The 27,613-nt window shown below is 42.4% G+C and overlaps 1 protein-coding gene across 3 annotated transcripts in view; it reads left to right on the forward strand.

The window, feature by feature from the left end:
• Positions 1 to 27,613, forward strand: part of MAP2K5 (mitogen-activated protein kinase kinase 5) — a 261,148-nt gene that overhangs the window by 208,313 nt on the left and 25,222 nt on the right. Inside the window, exons 19-21 of one of the 3 annotated variants that reach the window (XM_065940825.1) lie at positions 7,979 to 8,040; positions 11,012 to 11,057; positions 17,929 to 20,092. In XM_065940825.1, coding sequence (XP_065796897.1) covers positions 7,979 to 8,040; positions 11,012 to 11,057; positions 17,929 to 18,063 — 243 coding nt within the window. In that variant the 3' untranslated portion in view covers positions 18,064 to 20,092. Of the gene's footprint in view, positions 1 to 7,978; positions 8,041 to 11,011; positions 11,058 to 17,928; positions 20,093 to 27,613 lie in introns of those variants that run through there. The other 2 variants (XM_065940823.1, XM_065940824.1) reach the window with 2 other exon arrangements.

Consider the following 27,613-nt stretch of genomic DNA (forward strand, 5'->3'; position numbering starts at 1 on the left):
AGCTGACATCACCTTTGAATTGGTTTATAAAAATGTGTAAGCAAATACGACTGACACTCCTCCACCGTGAAGCCCCTGGAAGTTCTGTCCTCTCCTGTATCTGTAGCTGGCAGTGTAGGTGACAAACAGCAGTAATTATTTTAACTAGCAGTTGAGTGAACATTCAGGAGGACACTCAGTGTGGCCATGGGGACTTTGGATTTCAGCAAGTTCCCTGAGTCTATCTGGATAGCGTTATGGCTTGTTGATTTTTCAGGACACGGACCTGCCAGGTTCTTGCCCTTGAACAGTATGTGGATGTAGTTCAGCTGTTTCAATGTTAACCCTTTACCAATGAAAAAAGGAATAATTCCTTTCATTTAGGAACATGTTAAGGGCTCTTTTTCACTCCTGGATTTTCCTCTTGCATTTTTGTTTAATATAGTTTGTGATCTACCTTTAAGATTGCTTTTAATCAGCACTTCTACACAGAGAACCTGGTGAAATGGTAGTGTGTATATTAACATTATAATTTAGGTCCTGGATCAAACATGTGTAAGCTGGACTTTTCCTGAGAAAAAAAAACTAACCTTACCAGTGTATGAAATTCAAACACTATATAGGGACTAGGTAGAACCACAGGTAGGAATTGCTGAATAATTACCTTTAGACTAGCCTGAGCAGGAGGCTTCCCACGAGGGTGAGCTCATTTAATGGTTCCTAAAACTCAATCTCGTGGATGTCAATGGTCATGCTTGATTATTTGCACCAGTGTTTTATGAAAAAGCAATAGAAATGCATTGGGAGACTACAGAGAGAGTGGTAGGGAACAATAATGGGTTTTACTTTTGTAAATGAAGTCCCTTTGGTATGAGACAAGCATTTTTTTTCTGCTCTGCCTAAGCCATTGAAAAGGAAGACATAACGTGAATGTCGGTGTATCTGTGTGTATATGTGTGTGTTTACCATTCAGATAGGCTCCTCTAAATAATACTGTGAACTAGAGTGTATGACCAACATGAGACCTAAAATAAAAAGAGAAAAAAAGATGTTCATTGACTTTGGAAAAGAAGCAATTGCAAATATGGTTTTAAGAGATTAATCCACTTCAAGTTTTCCACCTACCTATTTTCAAGGAATTTTATGAAACACCAAGATCTTTGCCATATGTTTAGAAAATATCTGAGTAAATGTAAGTCTTTTAAATGACCAAAAAAAGGGGGAGGGGGGTTAGTTTTGACATAAATGACAAAGTTTATCTTCTGTTTTATCCCAGTACTGAAGAACTGCCAAAACATTTAGGAGAAAATGGGAAGGAGAGTGGGGGCTGCATAATCTCAAATTTCAGAGATTTCTTTAGAACTGTTCATTTGTATTTTGTGTTTTTTATAAGCTGTCTGGTCGTGATGTTCTCTTGGCTAGTAGCTGGTTCTCCTATGATTTAACAGTTTGCGGGTAAGGTGGATGTTTCAGTGGTGAAGACTCTAGCCTTTTGCCCCTGGTTCCAGGTCCACCTGAGACCAGTTAAATGAGCTGATGCTGTCAGCCAGGACCCAGTGGATAGAACTTCACACCCAAATGCCCACACGTGTAATTCGTCACTTCTGGCAACCCAGAGCATGAGGTGACCCGGCGTGGAAATTGAATCATCTTTCACTTTCTCTGCTCAAGTCTTGATGTGGAGTGAGATGAGTAAGACAAGGGCTCCGTGGTCTCCAGCTGAAGAGGGTCAGAGGCTTCCTTTTCTGATGACGTCCATCTGCAAGCCTTCCTAAACGCAAAGCCTCTTTCTCACCCCAGCGCTATCCCTCATCGCATCCTGCAGATGAGATCAGTTCTATCTGATTGTGAAATCAAAAATAGACTTTAGGGTCAAAACACTTATTGTTCCCTGACAAAGTGGCCACATTTTTAAGTAAACTAAGTGTTCTGAACAAGCATTGATTGAATTTGTACAAGCCTGGTGTGGAATTCTGATTTACTAATATATTAACCAGGCTGAATTACTCTCTGACTGAACACTTGTCTATCCATTTTCCGCCTCTCTCTCTCTGATGAGATGTGACTGCCTTTTCCCCTCTGGCTACAGTCTGTTATAGCAGAAACTTACAGATGTGAACATTGAGAACCTTCAAAATATTTAAAACTGAGCTGATTTCCCAGAATCTACTATTGGATTACACTTCGGATGGGTAGATTTTTGGTTTGGAGATGACTTCTGTGGAGATTTTTTTTAAATATATTTATGTATTTGGCTGTGCTGAGCCTTAGGTGTAGCATGTGGGATCTAGTTCCCTGACCAGGGATGGAACCTGGACCCCTTGCATTGGGAATGCAGAATCTTGGCCACTGAACAACCAGGGAAGTCCCTTATGGAGATCTTTAAAGGCCAGGATCTGGTTCTTTTGTTTTTGTGTGTGTATCTTCCCCATACCCCACCCCCACCCAGGCAAACAAGGTTTCCTCCCCAGTCAAGAGCAGATTTGCCCTGTGGATTCTGCCAGTTGTCTCACAAAGATACCACTTTAAGGCAGTGAACAGGGTAGGATCAAAAAACAACTTGAGATCTGATAAAGCAAAATGTTGTACGCAGTCTGACATGAAGCCATTGGAATCACATGGAGCAAGCTAGGAGAGCTGTGCCAATTAGCATGAACTCCAGTGTGGAGGGCCAAAGATTGTTGAGCCAGGCCAAAGGAACATGAGGCTTGAGTTAAAAAAAATATAGTTTTAAAATGTCAGAGCATAGCTCTCAGTTCTGGTCAGACCACAGGTGACTGTCTGATGTTAATTACCTGTTGGCTTGATGGCTTGACACCAAAGAAGTCTATAAATAGGCTGTTAAAAAGGATGGCCATATTTCGCTTAACTTGTCTGGTTTAATCTAGTCACAGCACAACTCACCTCAGAATTCACCAGTGTGGCCAACACCTTGAGATTCTTGAGAATTTGTCCTTCTGTCCTCTTTACGTTTTACTCCCAATAAGTGTATAATCTTAGTTTGAAGGAATGTCTCTTTTGCACACAGGAAGGGAACATAACAGAGATTAAGATGTTCAAGGTCCCTTCACCCCTAGGTGCTTCTCTGGCAGTGAGGATGGAAGAAAGTAGGAGACCAAAGATGGAATATTCCAGCCCTCCAGACTCTCCTAGTTTCTTCCCCATCATTCTTAGCAGTGCACATCTTATCCCTCTGAACAACGTGAATTCTTCCAGGATGTGGATTAAGTATCAGTCATCTTGCAGTGGCCACCAAAGCACCATGATATGGTAGAGGGTCAAGAAAATTGTTGAATGAGTGAAGCAATAAATAAACAATGAATGGTTGTATCATTTTTATTCAATATTTTGTGTCTCTGCCTATCAGTGTCTGAATTCACCACCACATCATTTTCAGATTCCATTGTCATCTTTTATTATGAATTAAAGGCAAAAATTAAATCCTCAGGTACATTTTTAAAGCAAAGATTCCTCAACCTTTTTTCCAGTTAAATAGTTATACCAGGCTTCTCCATTATTCAAAACAGAACTCTACTAAAAACCTGGACCTCAATGAGTTTAAAAAAAAAAAAACAACTCCTTACCTTTTAACTTTTAAACTTTCTATTTTGACATCATTTTAGAGTCACATGCAGTTATAAGAAATAATTTAAAGACATCCTGTGTATCCTTAACCCAGTTTCCCCCAGTGGTAACAGTTTGTAAGTACAGTACAATATCACAACCAGGAAATTGACACTGATATAATCCACTGAGTTTGTTCAGATTCTGCCAGTCTTACATGCACTAGTGTGTGTGTGTGCACTAGCATGTGTGTAAACATAAATGACACAGATCCTTTAAAGCCAAGAAACATCATGGTTTAAAAAAAACTATGCCCTTGAAATAATGATTTCCTTTTTAAGTAAGTCATTTCAAAAGTGTTTTTCTCATTTGTATTGTCTCTGTTTGGAGTGTCCAACTTACCTGCCTGTTCTTGAGGTAACAGTGTAGTTTTTTGGCATACTTACTCTGCAGCTGAACTAGCAGCAGCTGTGGTTGGAGTTGGACCTCCTCCCCACCCCCTCCTCATCGCAGGTCCACACACATAGACACACGCTCTGATTTTCTGCTGCTTACCTTTCTTTATGCTTGAGTACCTTGCTGACAAGTGCTAATAACAAAATACCCAGAGAGAGTCCAGCTGAAGTTAGCATACATTAAACATTCTGAACTTGTCCTTTTGCTCATAGATTGTGCGTAATTAATAATTAAACAGTTTCTGTTGTAATGGGTTGACCTTCCTGAACCGTTCATTATTCACAAGGCAAAGGCATCACTCAAACTTTCTTCCCGTTGTCCTTCACTGTTCCCTAGCTTGCCGCCTGCTTGTGCTCCAGTTGTTCAGCACGAGGGGCTGACCAGGTAGTTCATGAAACCTCTGAGACTTGAAGGCTGTCCTCTGTGATGACCAGAATTGCTTACTGAAATGGCCCTTGCAGTTTTTATACAACAGTTGCCTGTTCTGTAACGAGATCCGGCTTGTGTCCCCTTAAGCAGGACACGAAAGTTGGTTGGGGACCAGAATCTCAGGTCACGACTTGTGGTTAAGGTTGTGTCCACTGTTTTTGTTCCATACCTCCGTGCTTAGAAGTTCAACAGAGAATTGTCCCGCAGAAGCCCTCCCAGTGAGGTGTGGCCCCTAAGCTCCTAAAGACAGTGACTTCTGTTAACAATTTAGAGTCTTTCTGCCAGTGCTGAGCTGTTGGTTTAACTGCTTCTCTAATTTGTGTTTACATTTTTAGAATGTATTTTTTTCTTCCTTTTGCCTGAACCCATGTTTCACAGAGACGATTTTTGATAAGTAGCAGCAAAGGTAGCAGGACTTTAGAGATCCTCTGAACCCTTGGACATGGTTCTCTCTTGCTCTGACTCCAAGGTGAATGACTGCTTTCCCTCTCTGGGGGCCACGGAGACGCCAGAGCAGCTTTCTTGTGAGCCTCCCCATCCCCTTTGCACAGATTGGAATTAGATAACAAAATAGACAGGTTCTTGGAGATTTTTTTTTACATCCTTATGTAAACTAACTTCTAATTTTACTTGTTTTAAGCTTGTTTTTAAACAAGAAAAGTATACCCAAAAAATTCTTCAGCGTGGTGACCGCTATCAAGTGTGTTTGTTCCTTTGGGATGTTAACAGCCTGCATGCTTTTGTGGATTTGGAGGAGGCTCTCCAAGGACTCCCTGCCTCCATGTTTTCATGTAGCGTTCTTGACACCCAACCACCCGTGCACTAGTCAGTCTTCTGTATCTCAGAAAATTCTCCTCTGAGATACACAAGATACATGGATTTTAAAATGAAAAGAAGTATCTGGCATTATGCATGTGAGATTAGAATTTCCCCTGCATCTTTGATGACGGATTCTTTCCAGGCACCACTGCGATGAAAATCCACTCGGTGGTTCTGCAAAGTCGACTTGTGCTGGCATTTTCACAAGTGAAATAAATTATTCATCGGCACCACCCAGTGTTCCTTAGTTTTATATTATGAGGAACTTAACAGGCTACAATATCAGGTCTTAAATAAAATTAACTACCCGTGCACAGATGTCACAGTTCCCTCATTTTGTTTCTCATCCATGTTAAAATGACATCTTCATCAAGTTGCCTATAGTTCATCAATTTACTCTTGGTATCATACTTTGAAATGAGGCCCACATCAGCATCACGTTTTGCACCAGGGTCTTTGTAGAAAACCAGTCTAGAATTTTAACCATCTCAGTAAATATTCAGCTGCGTTAAGACACTAGGCTTTTACTTTCCTAAACATTCATCTTAAAGCAACTGCTGCTCAGATACTTCCAGTACTACCACGTCCCAAAAAATTTCAGAAAGGAATGACTTAGAAAAAATTAACTACCTGGTCAGAGTCCATAATTTTTGTACCTCAGACTTTGAAATATCTTTTTACTAATAGTGTTTGAGGCAGTAAAATGTCATTTCTTGAACTGGGCCTTGTAGAATCTCGCAGGTTGGTGATATATATGACTTTCCTAAAACAGACTGGGCTGAAATTGATATCATGTTTTATTTTTGTTCTTCAAACTGATAGGACTTCCGTGACCATTTTATAGTTCCTTTATCGAGGACTTGTCATGTTACTATGTGCCTTGTTTCTTTTGAGCAGACTATTTCTTCAGTCCCCCATTTTTCATGTCCTCTCTATGTAATGCCTGCATGTAATCCTGTGAACTTGGCAAGATTTTATTTCGCTCCCATTTTCCTTTGTTTTTTCTTTTCCTCTTGGAAGTCTGTCTCTACTGATGAGAATTTTAACTTTATGATTACTGACCTGCCTCTCATCTGGATGAAAAGAATCAATTCAAAGAGGACAGATATTCAAAAATTAAGAAACATTTGGTTCACATTCCTTTTTTTTTTTTAAACCTCTTTGGGATTTTTTTTTTTTTGGGGGGGGGCTGCCTTGACCCCCTCAGTTTCTTTTGATTTAATTGTATTTTCCACCACTTCCCAATTGTTTGAATTGGAAACAAAGCCTTAATAAGAGTTCTAGTTAATTTTCTGTCTTGTAATTACCGATCTCATTTTTCTGATAATTGGCCACAGCAATTATATGTATATTTACTAATCACAGAGGAGGCTGTGCAATTGTATCTATCTGCCACCATTGATAATGACACGCATATTGCAGAGGTGCTTTTATCATCTTCTTTTTTCCACTACATCAAAGCTATTTCCTCTCGTTCTCAATAATGAATACATGCATGCATTTGACACAGTTGTGTGCTAGAGAAATTGTTTGGCTCCCACCAAATGCTGCATGCTCTGAGTTTCTTGCCTGCAGCGCTAGAAGGTTGTATGTAATGATATATTGCTCATCCAAATGGCCAAAGCACTCCAAAGCACAGTGAGATTAAAATAAGTCATTCCTTTGTTAATTTAAATAGGTGCATGTATCATACTTTGCAGGGCACTTTGTGTGGGGATGTCAGGGAGGAAAAAAGCCGCCGAAAGGTATTTTTAATAGCAAATGAGAATGGATGAGAATGGAGTCATTTGCAGCTGCCTACTTTATGTGGTTCTCTTGTTCCAACTGTAGGTCTAATGAGATGACTGTTAAAGTACTCTGCAGTGTAATTTCATTACATCCTGAGCTGTTACACTATAAACACAGTGGCGCGCTCTGTCATTCTTGGAAAAACTCCTAAATTCTTAAAGCCTTCCTTTGCGAATGGTAATGGGGTTTGCTCCCTGTGTTACATGGCTACTGTCGTTTGTTGCTGTGGTAGTTTCCTGCTCCCTTGAGTGGCTCCCATCCCCACACGAGTTCTGCCAGTGGTCAAGGTGGGCGTCCTTAATTCACTGGCTTTCTCCTGTGATGAGTTTGCCTAGACTGGCAAATAGGCTGAATTTCTTTTTTAGGAAACAGCTCTTCCCCTTTCAAAGCTTTTCTATTAAAATGAAAGAAAAAGAAAAAAAACACCCAACTCTGACCCACCTGATTCAGTTAAAGGCAAGCAGTTAAGAGCAACTGAATATACTAATAAATGTAAATAAAAAGGAAAGTGTAAATAAATAGCAAATCCAGTAAAAGAAACAAAGGTCAACAGAAGAATAATTTCACAGCTCTTTGTTAATTACACGACCATTTGTGTGTTACTTAAATAATCATTAATTTCTCATTTACACTTCCGTACCTTCTTTCCTACCCCGTGGCTATCATTGTCCTTTTTTCACCTCCCTTCCCTCTTTGCTCTCCTGTTTCTCACCATTATAAAATGTGTGTGGCTTTAAATTTGGCATTTTTACGTAAATGTGAAAGAGAGTATAGACAGTTGTATTTTTTTTAATTGGATGATGCCTTATTTTCCTTCCCACATGCTGGTGAATCCTTGTTATGTGGTCATCTTTATTTGCTTCTTTGGGATGGGGGGAGGAGGGTATAAAGAAAGAGAAGGAATTGCTGTGACTTTTGATGACTTGTTTTTCCTCCGTCCCAGGATTCGCCCGTCCTTCCGGTTGGAGAGTTCTCCGAGCCATTTGTACATTTCATCACTCAGTGGTGAGCCTGTTTGCAAACATGCCATGCCCTCAATGTAAATGATACATGCCATTAACTCGGCGGCTCCGTGAGACCTTATGGCTCTCCCTGCTTCCTTTCGGAGACGGGAGGGACTTTGGGGCCTTGGGCAGATGGGGCAGCAAGCTGAAGGAATTGTTTAAATTATGTAAACGTTATTTACACACAGGGTCATAAACGTACTTTAGAGGCTTTTTCCTGTTTTAATAAACTTCTGAGAATCAGGCTACTTCTTTGAGCACAGATACTGTTGCTATCCAGTTGTTTGTTGTTTTTTTTTTAAAGAAATACACAATTTTGTAGCCCTTGTTGCACAGACATGTGAAGCTTATTTTTATTAATGGGACCTCAAACTACCCATAAAAATGCCTGTCACTTAGTAGAAGCAGAATAGTTTATTAATTCATCGGATTTTCGGTAAATAACTTTTATCTTTGGTTATATTTTAGACAAAATACTGGTGTCCCATTTCAATGAATTTTGATGTTAGAGAGGCTATGAAAATGTGGTTCCTATATTAGGCCCACTTTAACCTTGTAAGAACTGAAAGCCACAGGATTTAAATCAAAGGGGCCACAGAATCTCTCAGAGTCTCTAGGCAACCCCTTGTCATTTTACATCTGAGGAAACAGGTATAAGGGTTCTTTTCCAGCCGTCTGCCTTTTTCTTCCCCGTAGAATGAAGTTTTCTTTTATCACCCCTTTCACATCATCCACCTCTTCCCTACAGGGACCCGTGTGACCCTGGAACCCCAGTTCCCTCGCTGCCATCCTCCTGCCTGCTCCCTCACCCCGACATGGAGAGAGGGAGAGGGAGAAGGAAATTGGGAGCATAGAAATGACTGCCCCCAAAGCAGGAGACACAACTGATCGCAAGCTGTTCTGCACATTCTGGAACTCCTTCCCAACTGCCTTTGCTCCTCTTTCCCTCCTTCCCAAGACCCTCATTTCATCACCCCTTCAGAATCACGTCCACTAGTGGAGGATGAGCCCTTGGTTCCTGTGGGGGCACAAACAGTGCACTCAGGAGTCCTTGCTAACCCAGAATGGCTGTACGCTCGCCCCTCCCCCCACCCCATGAGCCATCTGATGATGATGCTCAAGTGAAACCAAGAAATATTCCTTAATATAAATGTCAAGCTTTATCACCTTTTTGACTAAGTGTAATATGTTACCTCTTAATAAAAATGTCTTATGTAGTTTATATTCCATAGGAAAAATATGTGGGGAAGAGATTTTTAACCCCCAACTTCTAAAATTTTTATTAGCACTATTTCTGTTTATTTAAAATACTTATATAATATTCCATAGCTTGTAAAAACTACTTTCATTCTGCAAACATTTTATTTCCAAAATGTGCCATGTTGTTAAAAAGCATACATACTGGTTAAACACTGGAATCCTAAGCTCATTAATACTAGAACCATTATCTAGAAATACGTATTAGTCTCTCTTTATATCCTTTATGCGGAATTCCTAGTAACGGAAGCACATGATGGGGATGTCCCATTTTGAAAGGTACACTTTGAAAAACAAACTGTGCAATTCCTGAGCTGCCTGGAGCACTGGGTTTGGGCATCAACTGCTCGCTGATGTTGGGTTTGTGCCCTGACCACCCTGCTTCTCTCGCTGTGTGATCTGGGACCAACCTGGGGGTGGAGCCCATTCTGAGCAGATAGGGCCTTGCCTGCCTTCTGTCCAAAGAAAATTGATCAGCTGTTATATTAAAGTTTTGTGGAGACGGAGGGAGGGATAACCTGTGTTGAAATTTCCACAGATGTTAAGCCAAAACAGAAATGATAGTGGGTAATAGCCTTGTTTTCCCAAGAGATACAGCTACTTTGGAATGTCAGATTAGGAGTGTTACCAAATCCACTGGTGAGACAGCTTGAATTACTTGCTAATGGATGCAGTATTTGAGTGGTGCATATGGTTATTTATTGGGAAGGCAAATGTCCTCGATGTCATTAACAGTTTGTAACTACGGTTCTTATTTACCAAATGATCATTAGATCTCTACTTTAAAAAAAAAAAATGCTGTCAGCAAATGCAGAGATTGTATGTTTTTGTTTTTGTTTTTTCTTGCTTGTTTGAGGTTGCCGCATATGAAGAGAGTATCTCTGATTTTCCAGGTAGCAGCAGAAGCAGCAATCTCTTTTCATGACTTCATCCCACAGATACTGAGTTTAGTATGAATTGGCCGTCAGTAGGTAGCTTACTCATGGTTACTTCAGTCCCATGAGTGGGTGCTTCGTCACCTAACCAAGTACGTGCTGCAGCCACTGATTATACCTGTTTTATGTCAGACGAGATATTTTGTGAGAGGAATGTGATTCTTTAAGCAAACGTAACTTCCCCACAGCTGTTTAATGAATTATCAACTTGCAGAGCAGCCAAAATAAATGAAAGACAAGATAATGTAATAACCCATTTATAATTTTGTAGCATTATCTAGATGTCTGACCTCTTTTATGTATGACTTGTTATTCTGAGTAGTAATGAAGGAATGAGATGTTTTCTCATTTGACCTGATTGTCACATTTCTTTTCTTATTGTCTTATCCCAGTTACCAAAAAAGAAGTATATGATTCCCTAAATTTATTTGAAATGAATTGATAACCAAGTCAGGAAGAGAACATTGCTGCTTTTTTTCATAATTCATTCAAAAGTAGAATTAGGATAAATTTAAATTGATTATTTATCTGTATTGCAAGAGTAACTCCAAAACAAAAAAAAAAAAAAGAAAAACTTTGTATTTTTGATTCATTAGCTCCCCCCCAAACCTGATTATTTGAAGGCCAAAATAAACAAAAGAGAACACATGCTAATGCTTTGGCCAAGAACTGAACGTGATGAATTTTGAAAACATTCAAATTCCAGAGCAAGTAGCCAGTGGTGGGAATTATTGCACAGATTTACGAGCGACACAGATAATGCAAGTTCTTCTCTTACAGCATGCGAAAACAGCCAAAAGAAAGGCCAGCCCCTGAGGAACTGATGGTAAGTAGATGTTTTTAGTTACAGATTTCAAGTATCCACAGGCTCCAGAAAGCCAGTATGATCTACTTCGTTTGGGTGGGTGCTCTTGAAGCTCACATCCTCAGATAGCAGTTTCCACTTCTTAAAAACCCATCACCATTTTGAAGCTTCATGCAGAATCCTTTGCCTTTGCCTCACACTCAAGGGTCACAAGTTAATCTAGGTTACTCCTTGTCCTTATTTGCTATTACAGCCTCTCAGAATTCAGAGGCTTGGTAACAGAAAAGATAGTCAGCATATTAAGTTTTTAGTGCAATCCTAGAGGAAATTCTGAGTGTGCCGTGGCGGCCTCTTGGATTCATGTAGAATGAAATTAGATTGGCTGTAAAAGATCAAGTTAATGTGAATCTTTAGTCTTTCCTTAGAAAGAGGCAACTGTAAGGCTGCAAGCGCTGTGTTCTCAGCTCCAAGGCCGCTTTCTTTGATTACAAATGACGGTTTTTCGTCAAGCGGAGAGGAGCAGAGTCGTTCCCTAACAAAGTCCCAAATGGTCATTTATTTAGTGCAGATTGTTGATTTGACAATGCACAAGCTGTTAGAACAACGCTAGCGTCGAGCATTGGTAAATAATAATTATAGTCTACTCCTTCTGACGTTTTGCATACCATTCCTTGTCTCTAGATTATTGCAATCAGGACGAATTCTGATCAGTTTTCTCTCACCACTTTAAATAAGAAGCATTTTATGATATCAGTTCAAAGGTTTCTAGCCTTTGTATTTCATCCTTGTAAATACTCTAAACACCCAAACTCCTGTGTCATACAGTTTTCACCCCAAATATAATATACCAGTGTCTTTCCCTTTTACATCATACGTGCTTTCCAGGAAGGTAGTTTTCTTCTTCATGTTACCCCTGGAGCAAAATCTCAGTTTTCAGGGTAATTTCAAGTTAAAGTTCACCCCTAAAACCCCTGCAATTTATAACTGTGCAGGTTGCATGTCTAGAATAAACTCATTTTTTTTTCTTTTTTTTTTTTTTGATGGGGAGGTCTCTGATGTTTGGGAAATTCATGCAGTTAGTCACATTTGAGGAAACTTGGAACAGGTTCTAGAGATGGAGACCCATTTACCTTGTACATTATCATGCTATGGCTGGATAGCTCAGCTATTAAAACAAAGGAATAGGGTTTCATAAAACAGATATATATTTGTAAATGCATGTTTCAGTGCTGCAGTGAGTTGGCCACTTATAAATAAAACATCTACAGATCGTACATACACTCATAAATGCATCCGGATGTCTGTGTTGGTGGGGAACACCACTCCAGGGTGGCAAGTCGTAAAGACAAGGCTGAAGGGCACGTCCTGCCAGTGCCTTGGAAGCAAGCATACGTGGCTGGCTGTGTGTGTGGAGAGAGACAAGGGAGACATATTCCGATATATCTCTTTACAACTATACAGCCTGGTGTGTCCTGTCCCACATTTTTAATTAATAAATATCAATAAATCAATAAGATACAATGAAAAATTTAGTCACAGGAAGCACCATCCTATACTTAATTTAACAGTATTTCTAGTACTGCTCACAGTTTGATTTGAGTGAGCTTATTCCCCTAGGTATAGCAATAGTGAGGCACCCTGCCTTAGTGCAGCCTCAGTGAGGGGACAGGAAACAAAGGAGTGTGTGTGACACTTCTGTGGTCAAGGGGGTTGAGCCCGAATATTGGACCCCCTACGGGATAAGAAAGAACGAGGGCTGTCCCTGACCTGAGGAACCTGAGTCACATCCTAGGGATCCCCTTAAAGGAACCAGTCTCTCTCTTCCTTCCAGCATATTAATGACTTTAATTTTTCCTTTTCTGTCTCTGTCTACAACCTATTTGACGGTGCTCCCATCTGGAAGCTGAGAGCATTCTCTGGAATGCATGAACTGTAGAGGCCATTTGTCACTGTGGGTGGGGGCCTGCCTTTCACAGAAAGAGCAGTTTATCTCCCAAGCCCGGTGACTCCAGCCAGCAGGATAGCAACATGGTCTGCACAGCTTGGGCTGTTGAGATGTCCCTGTGGGCCTGCATTTTTCGATCAAAGGGAGAACATCAGAGGTGAAGTTGGATAGAAATATCGAAAGTTACAGACTCATCAAGAAACTCTTACATGAACTCGAGTGTGTCCCTGACAAGTCTCAGCCTTAGTAAATGAGAATATAGGGAGAGGTGTGCCAAATCGCCCACACCTCTGGGCCTGGGCCGTGCATGTGGCAAGTGCTCAAGTGGTTTTTGTTGTTTCATTTGTGGAGTCGCCTTACATATGAGAATACTTGAGTCTTAAAAATCATCATCTTTGCAGTTTTTGACCATGTCATTCTTAAAAGATGAAATGTATAACTCAAGTTTAGGCTCTAGAGTGTTAGAACTCATTTAGCCATTTAGCTATTTAATTCTGTCTGCTTTGCATGGTTATTCCTAAGATGACTACAATTTTTCTGTTCTAAGTGGAAATGTCTTAAAATTGGACTAAGAAATTCCCCTGATGTTCACATTTGGGGGAGGCCAGCCAGGATCCACAGGAACTGGTACTGTTTTCTGGCACATAGCCCTTAAGCTACATGAAGAATTAACTCAGAATTCTCATCATTGGCATCCACGTCATCTTGAGAGATCTCAGAAGCAGGCAGACAACTGAATTCGATAGATACGTGCAGAGTCCTGTGCTAGACTTGGAAGATAACAGAGTATGCCTTGCACATACAGTGTTGCAGAGGGTAAGGCACCTGTGCAAGTCACTAGAATAAACCAGCTACTAGAAAAGAATTGCAGAGGTCTGTGGGGATCCTCAGAAATGGGGAAAGGCTATATGGAGAAGGTAGCATTTGAAAAGGGCCTTTGGAGCTTGGATTGAATTTTAATAGAGAGTTTGCAAGGAGTCATTCCGGGCAAAGGAAAGGATGGGCCAAGCATGAGTGTGTCGAGTTCCCAGACCTTCTCTGAGCAGTGTGAAACCTCCAGTGCTGTCGGAACAGAAATCCCACCGACACTGGCCTGTTGGAGTCACAAAGCCACAAAGGTTCGGTCAGGATAGGCGATGTATTTACCACATGCTGGGCGATCCGTTAAGAAATCCCACTTCCAGTAGGAGGAACTCTAGGATCCAGGTCTGAAAACTCTGACTTGACATAGAAGCGGCACACCCACCCATCAGTACCTTTTTTCTTGAGTCAGTTCTCCTGAGTGGACTCCTACTCACTTACAGGGAAGTCCTTCATCCTTGGGGAAGATCTTCCCTCTCCTCGAGTTATGTCATGAGTAACTCTTCAAGTTATCGTTTAAAGCTAGTTATTGCTGACTTTAAGCAAAGGAAAACCAGCCATGCAGGCAGCGAGGAACATTCAGACAGATAGGAACCCCCACACACATACTCTTTCTGCTCCTCTGATGATGATTCCATAATTAACCCAGTTTTAAGTCACCCTGATATAAAGCACAAAAAAGACGTACGTCAGCGCTGCCCTGGCTCTGTGACTGAAGACCAGCAAACTTAGAAAACTAAGTTTCCACACTGCAGAAACTCTGAGGGAGTGGCAGACAGCATTCAGAGGCTTCAGACAACCAAGCAAGCCTGTTCCAGCTTCTGTGGGGAAAGGGCAGCCTCTGCCAGGCGGAAAGGGTTGATGGGATTGCAACACGAGTGGAGAGGATGGTGATGTGCAGGCGGTGGGGGAGGTTTCCCAAAGCAAAACAGTAAGGATCCTACCCCTGCGTTCAGGGAGAGAGATGACCTGAGATGAAGGCATGGAGATGGAGAAGGGTGTGGCTGGCTTGGCTATTCAGATTATACGTTTGCGTATTTTCAAGTAAAAGCCACCTGGTGAGCAACCTTTCTGTATAGACCATTTGTATAAACCACAGGGAATTCCTTCTGAGGAATTAATCTTCCTTCCCGGTTCCTTTATAGTAAAGGTCAGGCTGACTTAGCAGGGAAGCCTCCCTGCCCCGGTCTGCAGCTCCCCCATGCCTCCCCACTTTCTGTGTCCTCATCTGAGAATGAAAGGGATGGACTGGATAAGCAGTGCTTGACCTAGGGTCAGTGACTTCCGGAAGTCTGTTAGAGCCCCTGAAATTACTCCGAAGTTGCATATGCTTGTGGGGATGTGCGTTGTTTTGTTTTGTTTTTTTTTAAGAGAAATTCGTGGCTGTCATCAGTTTTTCAAAGGGGGACCGTGACCGTAAATGATTGCTCAGCTCCTCATTTCCTTCCCACTTTGATCACAGGAGCCCTGTGGCCAGGGCCAGGCGAGCTGCTCGGGAGGGGGGCCTTCATTTGGGGGGTGAAATGCTCGCTGGCATGGGGGAGGGAAGGAAAGGGATGGGCGCTCCCTGTGGGACCCAGCCAGCGAGCTTCCCACCAGCTGTCAGGCAGCCCCTTAACCTCTCAGCCTATCCTGAATGTGGGCTTTAGCTCAAGCCAGGACCGTGTGGGCCATGGGCATCTATGCAGTTCAGAGCGCTGTAGATCCTTCTATGCATTTAGAGTGTTTCCAGAAGCTTTCCATGTCTAAGCTCTATTTAATGGAATCTATGCATAGTAAGTAATCAGGTCAGAAGAAGCCGCCTCCCGGTTTGAGATCAATCGCTGGCTAATACTTTATCTAGGCCACTTTATTATCTCATGCTGATCCGATTGCCATTCTCCTCCTCCTTTGTACCATGCGCTTCGGCTGTGTTACAAGTACGTATCACATACATATTAAAAACATATACCCATTCTATCTGTATGTAAATGTGTGAGGCACAGCTGGATATTGCAGAGGAGTTTGATTTACTAATAGTTATTATCTGTTCTAGCTGTTCAGTGGCAGAGAGAATTTCAGAGAAACAAGCTGGCGCAGAAATTGTCTTTATGCCATCACTATACTGCTTTAGTAATTGTTTAAAAACATGGGTTTTCTCCTCAGGTTCTCATAATCATGCCTGTTACTTTGTGCAATTCCTGGTACATTCCAGAGCAGGGCATCCTCGTTTAGCATTTCCTCAGGTTTGGTTTTCCACTCAGGCACCTGAGAAGAAGCACACAGTGCAGTTTGTGATTGAAATTTGACATTTTGCTTAGAAAGCAAGTAAATAGCGGGGCTGGAAACCCCAGAGAAGCAAATATGGGTCTTGGGGGGGAGTGTCAGTTATAATCAAAATAGTGCTTTTAGAAAGGGCTTTTTTTTTCCTCTTCATCTGAATTCTAGCAGCTGCAAACTTGAAGGCATCTCATTTCTCAGAAGGGGCTTTATGTACTGGAGGTGGTATTGTTTGGGGGCTAATAAACACCAAACTGTTCCAGAAAAATCTGTTTAAACATTTAATTACTTGCAAAGAGATGTTAACTTGTTTAACTCCTCTAAATTACATTGTCACTGTTAGCTTTTCTGCTTATCCAAAACCTGATTATAATTACATTTTCAGATAGACTGGTGCGTTGTTCTCTAAGCGAATCCAGGTATGCAATAAATTGGGTAGGGTCCCTTTTAAAAATTGGAAAAACCATCATGTTAGGATTTTTGTCTCCAGCACTCAGATTCCAGTGTGACTTCTGGATTCAGACCAAATGGCTTTATTATGGGACTCAAACCCACAGAAGATGATTGTAGTCAGGCTGTTGCAATAGGGAGAATGTTTCTTAGTGAAGAATGTCTTGAAGCAAAGGGCAGGGAGCCAAGGTTGTGGAGTCAGGTGAACCAGGGAGTTAGCCGCCAGCCTTACGGAGGGAGGGACAGGGGTCTGATCTCTGTGAGAGCAACTGGTCTTTGGAGCTAACACAGGAGTAGGGAGATTCCTCACGTGTTACTGCTTTCTGGGAGCCTACGACTCAAATAAAATTCAGCATTATCACTGTATTCTACTAACTGGACCAAAGATGAAGTTCCACTTTATTTTGGTCCAATGCTTACTGAGTCCCTAAGCACAGAGGAAAAGCACATTTCCACACACACACACCCCTTGCCCAGTACTCATGGACCATGTGCTTGTAATCTAAGCTTTTTAAGCTACTAGTGATGGTTTAATAAGCAATTCTGAACTTGGTGGTAGTTCACTACCTTTAGCTAATTTGCTGCATCACATGGACCATGTATTAAAAACAGACTATTAGGGCCAGACTTACATGTGTGCCTAGCCACCAGTTCTTGAAGACACCATTGGGAAGTGCACATCAGCTCACTGGCCAAGACACCCCAGATTTGCAGAGGGAAACTGGATAATATTGAAACTTCAGCTAAATATTTTCTCCAAGCACAAAAAACATCGCAGAAGCCTGGGGCCTCCACATAGGGTCCAGTTGACAACCACGTAATGAATTTTTTATTATTACTATTTTCAAGTTTTAAAGGCCATTAAAAGCATCTGTTTTGTGTCTGCTTATAAATAGGAAGGCACTAGTAAGAAGTTGATTTTAGTTTTTAATTGCACATAATTACAACGGCAGAATCACTGTCTGAATGCTTGAGATCACACTGAATCAGACAGCTTTAATTTGAATTTTTGATGACATGTTAGCACTTCAGCAAGAACAGAGAGATTATAACCCCAGAAAGTAAGCTTTGTTTTTTCATGGATGTGACTGCTTAATCTTTTCACCAGACTTTATCAGATAAATGCATGTGTATACGTGTGAATGTATTTGTATATATGCACATAACCAGAGAGATACAGACAGATAAAAATCTGTCATTCCTTGATCATAGTGATCTGACAGTTTTAATTTCCCAGTTAAGTATAACTTTTTTCCTCCATCAGTCACGTCCGATCTCTTAATATGGTGATGATTTGCCTGTTTAAGATTGCAATTTTTGAACTCCTGCTTGCAAGTCTTCTTTCTCAGTTTACTGAACTGACTGCCGTCTTCCCAGCATCATTTCAGGGCACGGGGGCTGCACGGCCTTGGCCACAGGAACAGTTTGATTCCCTTGGATGCCGTGAAGTGCAACAGTGGAGCCGCTTTTCAGTCTTCTGCCCACTCACCCAGGCGGAGCTGGGTCTTCTGAATGTATTATGCATTTGTTCCTCCTTTGATGTTGCTCAGTTCGCAGGGAGTTTTTGTTATTTGGGTGGTGGCCTCAGCCGAGAATGCCCTCCTTTCCACTGTCCTCAAACTTCTCCTTCCTCCTCCCTGCAGCTTTCCCCACTCCGCTGTTTCACAGAGCTTGCTCCCTTCTCGGAATCCCTCCACCATTTATTGTCTCTAACTTGAAACAGCACTTCATCACATAAAATATATATTCATGGTAGATTCACAGCTTGGCCCATGTGGTACAGGGGTTCCTAACTCATCAGAATCGTCTGAGTGGATTTTAAAAGAAACTGCCCAGATCCCAACCCAAGTCAGAGAATCTCTGGCATTGGACCAGGGAGCAGATACTGGGGACTTTTTTTGTTGCTGCTGCTTTTAAAAACTGTCCAAGTGAAACTCACTGGTTTGACACCGTTTTTTCTCCTTACCACTAGATTGAGTTCCTTGAAAGAAGAGCCTGATCTTTTATTCAGTTCCTAGCTTGGTCATATGTGGCTGTCATTCAGGCATGTTCTCTGTTCTGACTAAAAGAAGAGAAAGCACTATCAATTATTCTTTGCACGTGCCACTCACTCTAATTCATTGTAGTAAAACACTGAATTAGACATAAAGACAAACATGACATCATGTGTCCCTGTTCTCTCGGAACTCAGAGTAAAGTTGGGGAAACTCACCCAAGAACATGCCATCCTGGGCTCTGATATTCAGTATGAGTTAGGATGGCCACACTAGAACTACATGGTCTGATCAGAGATTCTTGTTTGACTTTCTGCTATGAGAGGTCATGTGGGAAAATCATTTGGTGCCAAAATAATAGAATTTCTGGGACATCACATGGTTTGCTTGGATACCATTCACGGCTTTTAACGACCAGTGCAGCCAGACCAATCAGAACAGGCCCCAGGGCTCTGCTCTCCACCCTGGAAGGACAGGAAGAGCAAGAAAGTGTGAAGCAAGCCTTGTTCAGAGCCCACCTGTGATCTTTGGCGTGTGTTCTGGCCACTGGAGAATTCACCTTTGACAGTTCATTCCAAGTCATGAGGTCATTAGAAAGTCGAGACTTAGAGACCACCTGGCCAGCACCATGTTTTTTCAGGTTAGAGTGACGGCAGGGGACCCCAAGGTCTTCTATCTATCACCATATCAGGTGTGGGCCACCCTGCCCCCCAGTCCTTGGGAATAATAGATCAGGCTGAAAAATCCAGAGTTATTCAGCCACTTGTGGGAGGGAATATAAAACAATCCTGAAGCCCAGTCTTTGTGATTTGGGAATTGCTATTGAAAGCAGCAAACTTGTTTTCCTGTAAGTACACTCCAATAAGGGCTTCCCTGGAGGCTAATGGTAAAGAACCCACCAGCCAATGCAGGAGACACAGGTTTGATCCCTGGGTCGGGGAGATCCCCTGGAGGAGGAATTCTCAACCCACTCCAGTATTCTTGCCTGGGAAATCCCACGGACAGAGAAGCTGGTGGACTATAGTCTGTGGGGTCGCAAAGAGTCGGACACAGACTTAGCAACCAAACAACATCGACAGCACTCCAATAAATCGATGCAATACTTATCAATAGTGAATGAGTCTAGCCAGGAATCTCAAGGGCTGGAAAATTATTAGAAGTCACCTATTTACAGTTGTAGCCAGCTGGATTTGTTTAATGGGTTTTTTGCTTTTTAGTTTGTAGCAGTTTCGAGAGAGACCTTGGGGGACCAGGAGCTGTGTGGTCTCTGAGGCCTTCTGTAGACAGCTATTTGGGGGGTCAGATCTGCCTGCAGATAACTTGAGGTTCACTTGGCCATTTAAGAGACTGCAGAAAGGCAGCAGAGACATTTGGGCCTTCTGTCCTCTATTTAATTTTCAAGATTAGAATTAAACATTAGGCCATGGTCTACCGAGAGACATTTGCCGGAGCATGGACTAGTTTCTTTCCAGTATCCTGGTTTACTGTTTCTCCGCTCTCTTAATATAAATGGTCACTGATTCTGAAGTAGGAAAATAAGTTACCATTGGTTTATTCGTGCAAAGGTTCCCTCGACACAAATAAAAATGGAATTTTCAAATGTAACCCGATTAACTCTTTTAATTGTATACCAATAGCTGGTGTGTGCCGCAGCTCCCTCAGACTGCTTCTGAATGACTAGCATCTTTGGGGGTGGGGGAGGGGGGGTTCAATTAATAGGAGGGCTTTCTCATTGTGGGACTGGTGTGGAGTTGACAAAAATTTGTATACATAGGGTACATTTTTCCACTTAAGAGGGCTGTGCTGAGACATTTTTAATTGGATTTTCATGGTGATTGACAGCATTTGATTATGACAGTAACTTTATTTGGCTGGACTGCTTTAGCCTCTTGTTCAGATTTTTCCATCAAAGCTCCTTTTTATCCTCTGAATCCCCAGTGGAGCAGCAGTCATTGTGGAAGAGCCTTTTAGCACCTTTGTTGTAGCCATCCCTGGTGATGATTGGGCCCAGCTGGTAGTAGATAAGAAAATGTTCCTTTCACAAAGAGGCTGTCTCTCCCGCCTCTGCGGTTTCAATAATTTTAAGAGCCCCCAAAACCTGTTGAGGATTAGAAGTAGCTTTAGATGTGAAATGAGTGTTAAGTATTAGTAATCGGGAGATTAGGGCCCCAGGGACAATGAGAAATAAACAACTGCAATTAAGGCAAATCTGCCGATGTAAACAAAATTTAGCAGAAACAGATGCCCTAACCATTTTGGGGGCTTGATTTGAGGGCACTAAGGAATCGATTTTTGTCTTGTTTACACTTTCAAACCCCTGTGATATACTGGAAGGCTGAATATTTCATACAGCCTGATTTTAGTTAATTTTTTTTTCAGCGCCTCACAGTAGGCGCCTCTCTGCTCGCAGTGACCAGGCCTGAGTTTATTCAGCATTCACAGGGAGCAGCTAATTGTCTATGAAGGGCCCCCGTGTTTAAATGGGCTTGACAGGAATTTAAATTTTGTTTCAATCAACCCCTGTGCTCACAGCCTGCTCCAGTTTCTAATTTTTAAATTAAACATGATTTTTTTTTTTTTTAAGCCACAGGCTTGCCTCTGGAATACTCTCGCTCTTGGGAAGGCAAATCAGCAGCCCTGGAATGCTGGCGTTTTCAGGGCTTGAGGCGCCAGCTCCAGGACTGGAAAGTTCTTTCTCCTAAACGAGCTTTTCCTTCCCCTGTCAGGGAGGTCAGCAGAGCCCTGGCTGGCACCTCGGCTTCCTGCCTTTGGAAGTGGCCCCCTTTCCAGCTCACCTGTGCAGGCAGCAGTGCGTGTCATCTGGAAAGTGGGTTAAGTACCAAAGGCAGGCATGAGGCTAGCTTTCCGGGGCCTGGCTGAATTGTAACACACTGCACGTCTGGTGCAGGTTTGTATTTCAGCAGCCTTTTCTGCTCTGATGAGACAGGGAGAGAATGTCACAACTGTGCATCTGAGCACACACCCACCCTTCTTTGTTGAGTGTCTACCCTGGGCAGAGCGTCCTGCCTGATGCCGAGGAAAGAGTTTGTCAATCTTGCGTCCTGCCTTCAACTAGCTTCCAGTCTAGTGAGGAATGTGAGGACATGAACAGCCGAGCGCAGGATAGATAGACTCACCGGAGGCCTCCTGCACGTCCTCCTGCCCACCTTCACCTGGCCCTCCACCTCACTGCGCTCCTGTACACTCAGCCTGTGTCCTAACGGTCTGACAGTCCATTAGCGCATGAGGCGTCCTCACATGGTCATATCTTTGCATGTGCTGTTTCTTCCATCGAGAATGCACTTTCCTTATACCCACGTGGTGAACTCCTGTGCAGCCTGCAGAGCCCGACTGGCTCAGCCTCTGCGGCGCTTTCCCAGGCCTCCTTCAGCAGGGCTGCTGCCGTCCTGTCGCGTGTCACCCTTCTTTCTGGCCAAGCACCTCTGTCAGTGTTGTTTTCACACCTTGTGGCAGTCACGTAACGGGCCATGAGCAAGACCACGGGTTCCTAGAGGAAAAGATCAGGTCATCTTTATCTTTGTACCTCAGCATTTAGCCCAATCCCTAGCCCCACGTTGAATGCTCAATAGATAATTATTGAACCGAAGTGATATGAATTTAACAGGTACATGAGCTCTGAGAAAGGCAAGATTTCTTCCAGCCAGGGTTGCCTGGGGAGGCTTTATGCATGGGGTCACAGCTGAGCCACACTTTGCAGGATATTGTGGTATTTTTGTGAGTGTATTACTCTCTGCACATACGTGAGACACAGCTTATATCTAATATCTACACTAGTCAAAATCCATAATACCTATTTTCTCTGAAATTACTTGAAATTGGAGCAACTCTTGCATGCAACTTGTGGCTGCAGATAAATTCAGAAAGTCTTCTAATCTTTAAAGGAAGAAAAGCTTTAGAGAGAATAGTAAGCTTAACAGATCATATTGTTAAATACACATGTATTTACAGAGATCTTTTGTATATCTCATCTCATTTGACATTCACACAAACACTATGAGGATTATTCTTATTCCCGTTTTACTGATACATTGAACCAGGGCTCAGAGAGGATAATTGACTTGCCTAGAGTCACACAGCCAGGAAGAATATAGCACTGTTGAGCACCACATCAAAGCTAATATGTATTGGTGCATAGTAGGCAGAGGGTTGTTATTATGGTTGTGACAATTGCAGCTAAGCCAATCCAAAACAAAACTAAAGCAGACACCCCACAAAGAAACGTAGAATGTCAACAGTTTGTGCTTGTTCATCCTTCCAGGATGCTTACTCAGCTCACCTCTTCTATTCCCCTCCACCTTGGCCTCGTCCTACATCTGGAGGGCTGTGGTTGGAGCAGAGAGCTGGTGTCTGGACACAGCGGCTGGGGCCTGACTGGGGCCTAAACCTCGGTGCAGATAAACCAAGTGGGAAGAGAGGAAGTAATCACCAGCAGTTTGCACCTGTCTGTTGTTTCTCTGAAGGGAAGCTGTGAAAATTTGTGAGCTCTTCCTGCTTCTTGGCTTCATCAATCTATGGTAAAAACTGAAGGCAGAGTATGTTCTGCAGTGTATCTGGCCACAAAACCTTCTCACCTTTTTAGTTTTCTTTCGCAACTATAGAAATGAGCAGCTTCTAAGCAATATTACTCTTTGAGTTTGGGAGAAATTTCTTTTAACTCAGCAAACCTTGCTGAGCACGTTCTATATGCGGAATAGCTTGTTAGGTGCTATAGTTTAGTGCGACTCAGATACAGACCGTGGACTAATGATAATATCTGAACAGTTTCTTGAACACAAGATGAGGAGTTTGTGCTAGAATATAAATCAAGCACATATGGAAGTTTTCTATTTAATTCACCTGACAGTTTTTTATAGCAGAATTTTCTCTGTGAAGAAGCTGTGTGCTGATTTACTTCGTGGCATAGCTTCTTATCTTCTTGCAAACTAGTAGCAAGTGGCTCCCAGGCCAGTTACTTGAGTTGCACAGCTGGAGGAGCACAGAGACTGATGAAACACCAGTCTTGCCCTCCAGGAGCCTAACAGTGTGGTGAGGAAGGCCCTGCACCCCCTGCAGCCAGCACAGTTGTTTACTCAGTCTCGTCTGACTCTCTGCAACCCCACGGACTGTAGCCCTCCAGGCTCCTCTGTCCGTGGGCTTTCCAAGGCAAGAATGCCGGAGTGGGTTGCCATTTCCTTCTCCAGGGGATCTTTCTGACCCAGGGATCAAACCCGTGCCTCCTGCGTTGGCAGACGAGCTCTTTACCACTGAGCCAGCTGGTACGTACAAGGCACACAGTAGCTGTCCAGTCTTCTCTCTTGACTGGATGATCAAAAAGAACTAAATAAAAAACACTCTTCAGAAGGAGAAAAAAATATTCGCAAACAATATATCTGGTAAGGGATTAATATCCAAAATATATAAAGAACTCATACAACTCAAAAGCAAGAAAAACAAACCAATTTAAAAAGAGGCAAAGGAGGACTTCCCTGGTGGTCCAGTGGTTAAGAACTCGCCTTCCAATGCAGAGGAAATGGGTTCAATCCCTGGTCCAGGATGATTCCACATGCTGCAGAGCAGCTAAGCCGTGTGTCAGCCCCCGCTCACTGCAACTGGAGACAGCCTGTGCACCATAGTGAAGACCCCGTGCAGCCATAAATAAATAATAAAAATTTAAAATAGAAAAGTTAAATAGGCAAAGCACCTGAATAGACGCTTTTCCAAAGAAGGTATACGAATGGCCAGCAAGTACATCACTAATTATGGAGGGAAATGTAAATCTCAACCACAATGAACATATCACCCCATGCCTGTTAGAATGGCCGTCATCAAAAAGACAAGAGATAAGTGTTGGCAAGGATGTGGAGAAAAGGGAACCCTGTGTACTGTTGGTAGGATTGCGAACTGGTAAGGCTGCTCTGGAAAACAATGTGAAGCTTCCTTAAACAATGGAAACAGGGCTGTCATGTGATCCAGCATTTCCATTTCTGGGACTGTATCTGAGGGAAACAAAAACACTAAGTCAAAGAAATACCCATACGCACATGTTCATAGCAGCATTACTTACAATAGCCAACACATGGGAAAACCCCAAGTGTCCATCAACAGATGAATAAGTAAAAAAGTTGTGAGATAGATACACACATATATACAGTGGAATATTATCCAGCCATAAAAAAGTAAATTCTGCCATTAGCAACAATATGGATGCATCTTTAGGGCATTACAGTGTTTGAGGTAAGTTAGATAATGACAAAGACAAAATCTCATATGTGGAATCTTGGGGGAAAAAAATTCATTAGAAAAAGTTTGGTGGTAATAAGAGACAGAGGAAGGGTGAATTGGATAAAGATGGTCAAAAGGTACAAACTTCTGGTTCTAAGATAAGTAAGTACTGGGGATGTGATGCACAAAATAATGACTATAGCTAACATGATATATTTGAAAGCTGTTAAGAGAGTAAAGCCTACGTGTTCTCATCACAAGGGAAAGAGCACTGGGCTTGCCTGGTGGCCCAGTGGTAAAGAACCCACATGCCAGTGCAGGAGACACGGGTGCGATCCCTGGTCCTAGAAGATCCCACATGCCACAGAACAGCTAAGCCCATGCGCCTCTACTGTTGAGCCTGTGCTCTGGAGCCCAGGAGCCACAACGACTGAAGCCTGCATCCCCTAGAGTCTTTTTTCTGGTCCTTCTAAGATCATGAGGAAGAATCTTGTCTCCTGGACAGCAGGGGAGGGGCTGACTGTGGGCAAGTAGTTAAAGCCTGAGGTGGCTGCACCACCCCTGCAGAGTCCTGTCCCCAGCCCCCGGCTGCTCAGCAGAAACCAGCGCATCACCCCCACCTCCCGACACTTTGCTTTCCCTCCACTGGCAGATTGTGACTTGTTCATAGGGTTTGTTGTCGTTCAGTCGCTCAGTCGTGTTCAACTTTGTGACCCCAAGGACCGCAACACACCAGGCTCTCCTGTCCTTCCCTATCTCCCAGAGTTTGCTCAAACTCATGTCCGTTGAGCTGATGATCCTATGACGCCACTCGTTTCTATAACCATGGTTGTAGAAGTGGAAAGGTGTGTGCCAGACAACCAGCAGGACCTACTCTGTCCTCTGTGTGTGAAGTCTGCAGAGGCCATAGATGGGCTCTTGATCTCGAAAGTGAGTCTGTTCTGAACATGAGATGAGAAGCAACATGGCAGATTGGAAAGAGCATTAATCTGGGTTTCAGAAGACGCGATTTCAGATACAGCCTCTGCCTCGCCTGGGTAATCAATAGTTACTTAGTTTAACTGAGTCTCAGCTTCTTCATCTATAAATGACAGTAGTAATACCAATCTTGAATCGTGGGTATTTTCCCTGTTAAAATAGTTTGTGAAAGTGTGTAAACCGTTAAGTGCTAAATATGTAGGGGCACTGAATCCTTTAGCCTCTTTGGGTCATGATTTGTCTCATCTAATGTTCCTGGGCATGTCTGATCAGTAGCTTCTTTTTTTTTTTTTTTTTAATTTTATTTTATTAGTTGGAGGCCAATTACTTCACAACATTTCAGTGGGTTTTGACATACATTGACACGAATTAGCCATAGAGTTATACATATTCCCCATCCCGATCCCCCCTCCCACCTCCCTCTCCACCCGACTCCTCTGTGTCCTCCCAGTGCACCAGGCCCGAGCACTTGTCTCATGCATCTCACCTAGGCTAGTGATCTGTTTCACCATAGATAATATACATGCTGTTCTTTTGAAACATCCCACCCTCACCTTCTCCCACAGAGTTCAAAAGTCTGTTCTATACTTCTGTGTCTCTTTTTCTGTTTTGCAAATAGAGTTATCATTACCATCTTTCTAAATTCCATATATATGTGTTAGTATGCTGTAATGTTCTTTATCTTTCTGGCTTACTTCACTCTGTGTAATGGGCTCCAGTTTCATCCATCTCATTAGAACTGATTCAGATGAATTCTTTTTAACGGCTGAGTAATATTCCATGGTGTATATGTACCACAGCTTCCTTATCCATTCATCTGCTGATGGGCATCTAGGCTGCTTCCATGTCCTGGCTATTATAAACAGTGCTGCGATGAACATTGGGGTGCACATGTCTCTTTCAGATCTGGTTTCCTCGGTGTGTATGCCCAGAAGTGGTATTGCTGGGTCATATGGCAGTTCTATTTCCAGTTTTTTAAGAAATCTCCACACTGTTTTCCATAGTGGCTGTACTAGTTTGCATTCCCACCAACAGTGTAAGAGGGTTCCCTTTTCTCCACACCCTCTCCAGCATTTATTGCTTGTAGACTTTTGGATAGCAGCCATCCTGACTGGCGTGTAATGGTACCTCATTGTGGTTTTGATTTGCATTTCTCTAATAATGAGTGATGTTGAGCATCTTTTCATGTGTTTGTTAGCCATCTGTATGTCTTCTTTGGAGAAATGTCTGTTTAGTTCTTTGGCCCATTTTTTGATTGGGTCATTTATTTTTCTGGAATTGAGCTTCAGGAGTTGCTTGTATATTTTTGAGATTAATCCTTTGTCTGTTTCTTCATTTGCTATTATTTTCTCCCAATCTGAGGGCTGTCTTTTCACCTTACTTATAGTTTCCTTTGTAGTGCAGAAGCTTTTAAGTTTCATTAGGTCCCATTTGTTTAGTTTTGCTTTTATTTCCAATATTCCGGGAGGTGGGTCATAGAGGACCCCGCTGAGATTTATGTCGGAGAGTGTTTTGCCTATGTTCTCCTCTAGGAGTTTTATAGTTTCTGGTCTTACATTTAGATCTTTAATCCATTTTGAGTTTATTTTTGTGTATGGTGTTAGAAAGTGTTCTAGTTTCATTCTTTTACAAGTGGTTGACCAGTTTTCCCAGCACCACTTGTTAAAGAGGTTGTCTTTTTTCCATTGTATATCCTTGCCTCCTTTGTCAAAGATAAGGTGTCCATAGGTTCGTGGATTTATCTCTGGGCTTTCTATTCTGTTCCATTGATCTATATTTCTGTCTTTGTGCCAGTACCATACTGTCTTGATGACTGTGGCTTTGTAGTAGAGTCTGAAGTCAGGCAGGTTGATTCCTCCAGTTCCATT

The sequence above is a fragment of the Muntiacus reevesi genome, chromosome 7 (assembly GCF_963930625.1).
Source record: "Muntiacus reevesi chromosome 7, mMunRee1.1, whole genome shotgun sequence".
Taxonomy (NCBI): domain Eukaryota; kingdom Metazoa; phylum Chordata; class Mammalia; order Artiodactyla; family Cervidae; genus Muntiacus; species Muntiacus reevesi.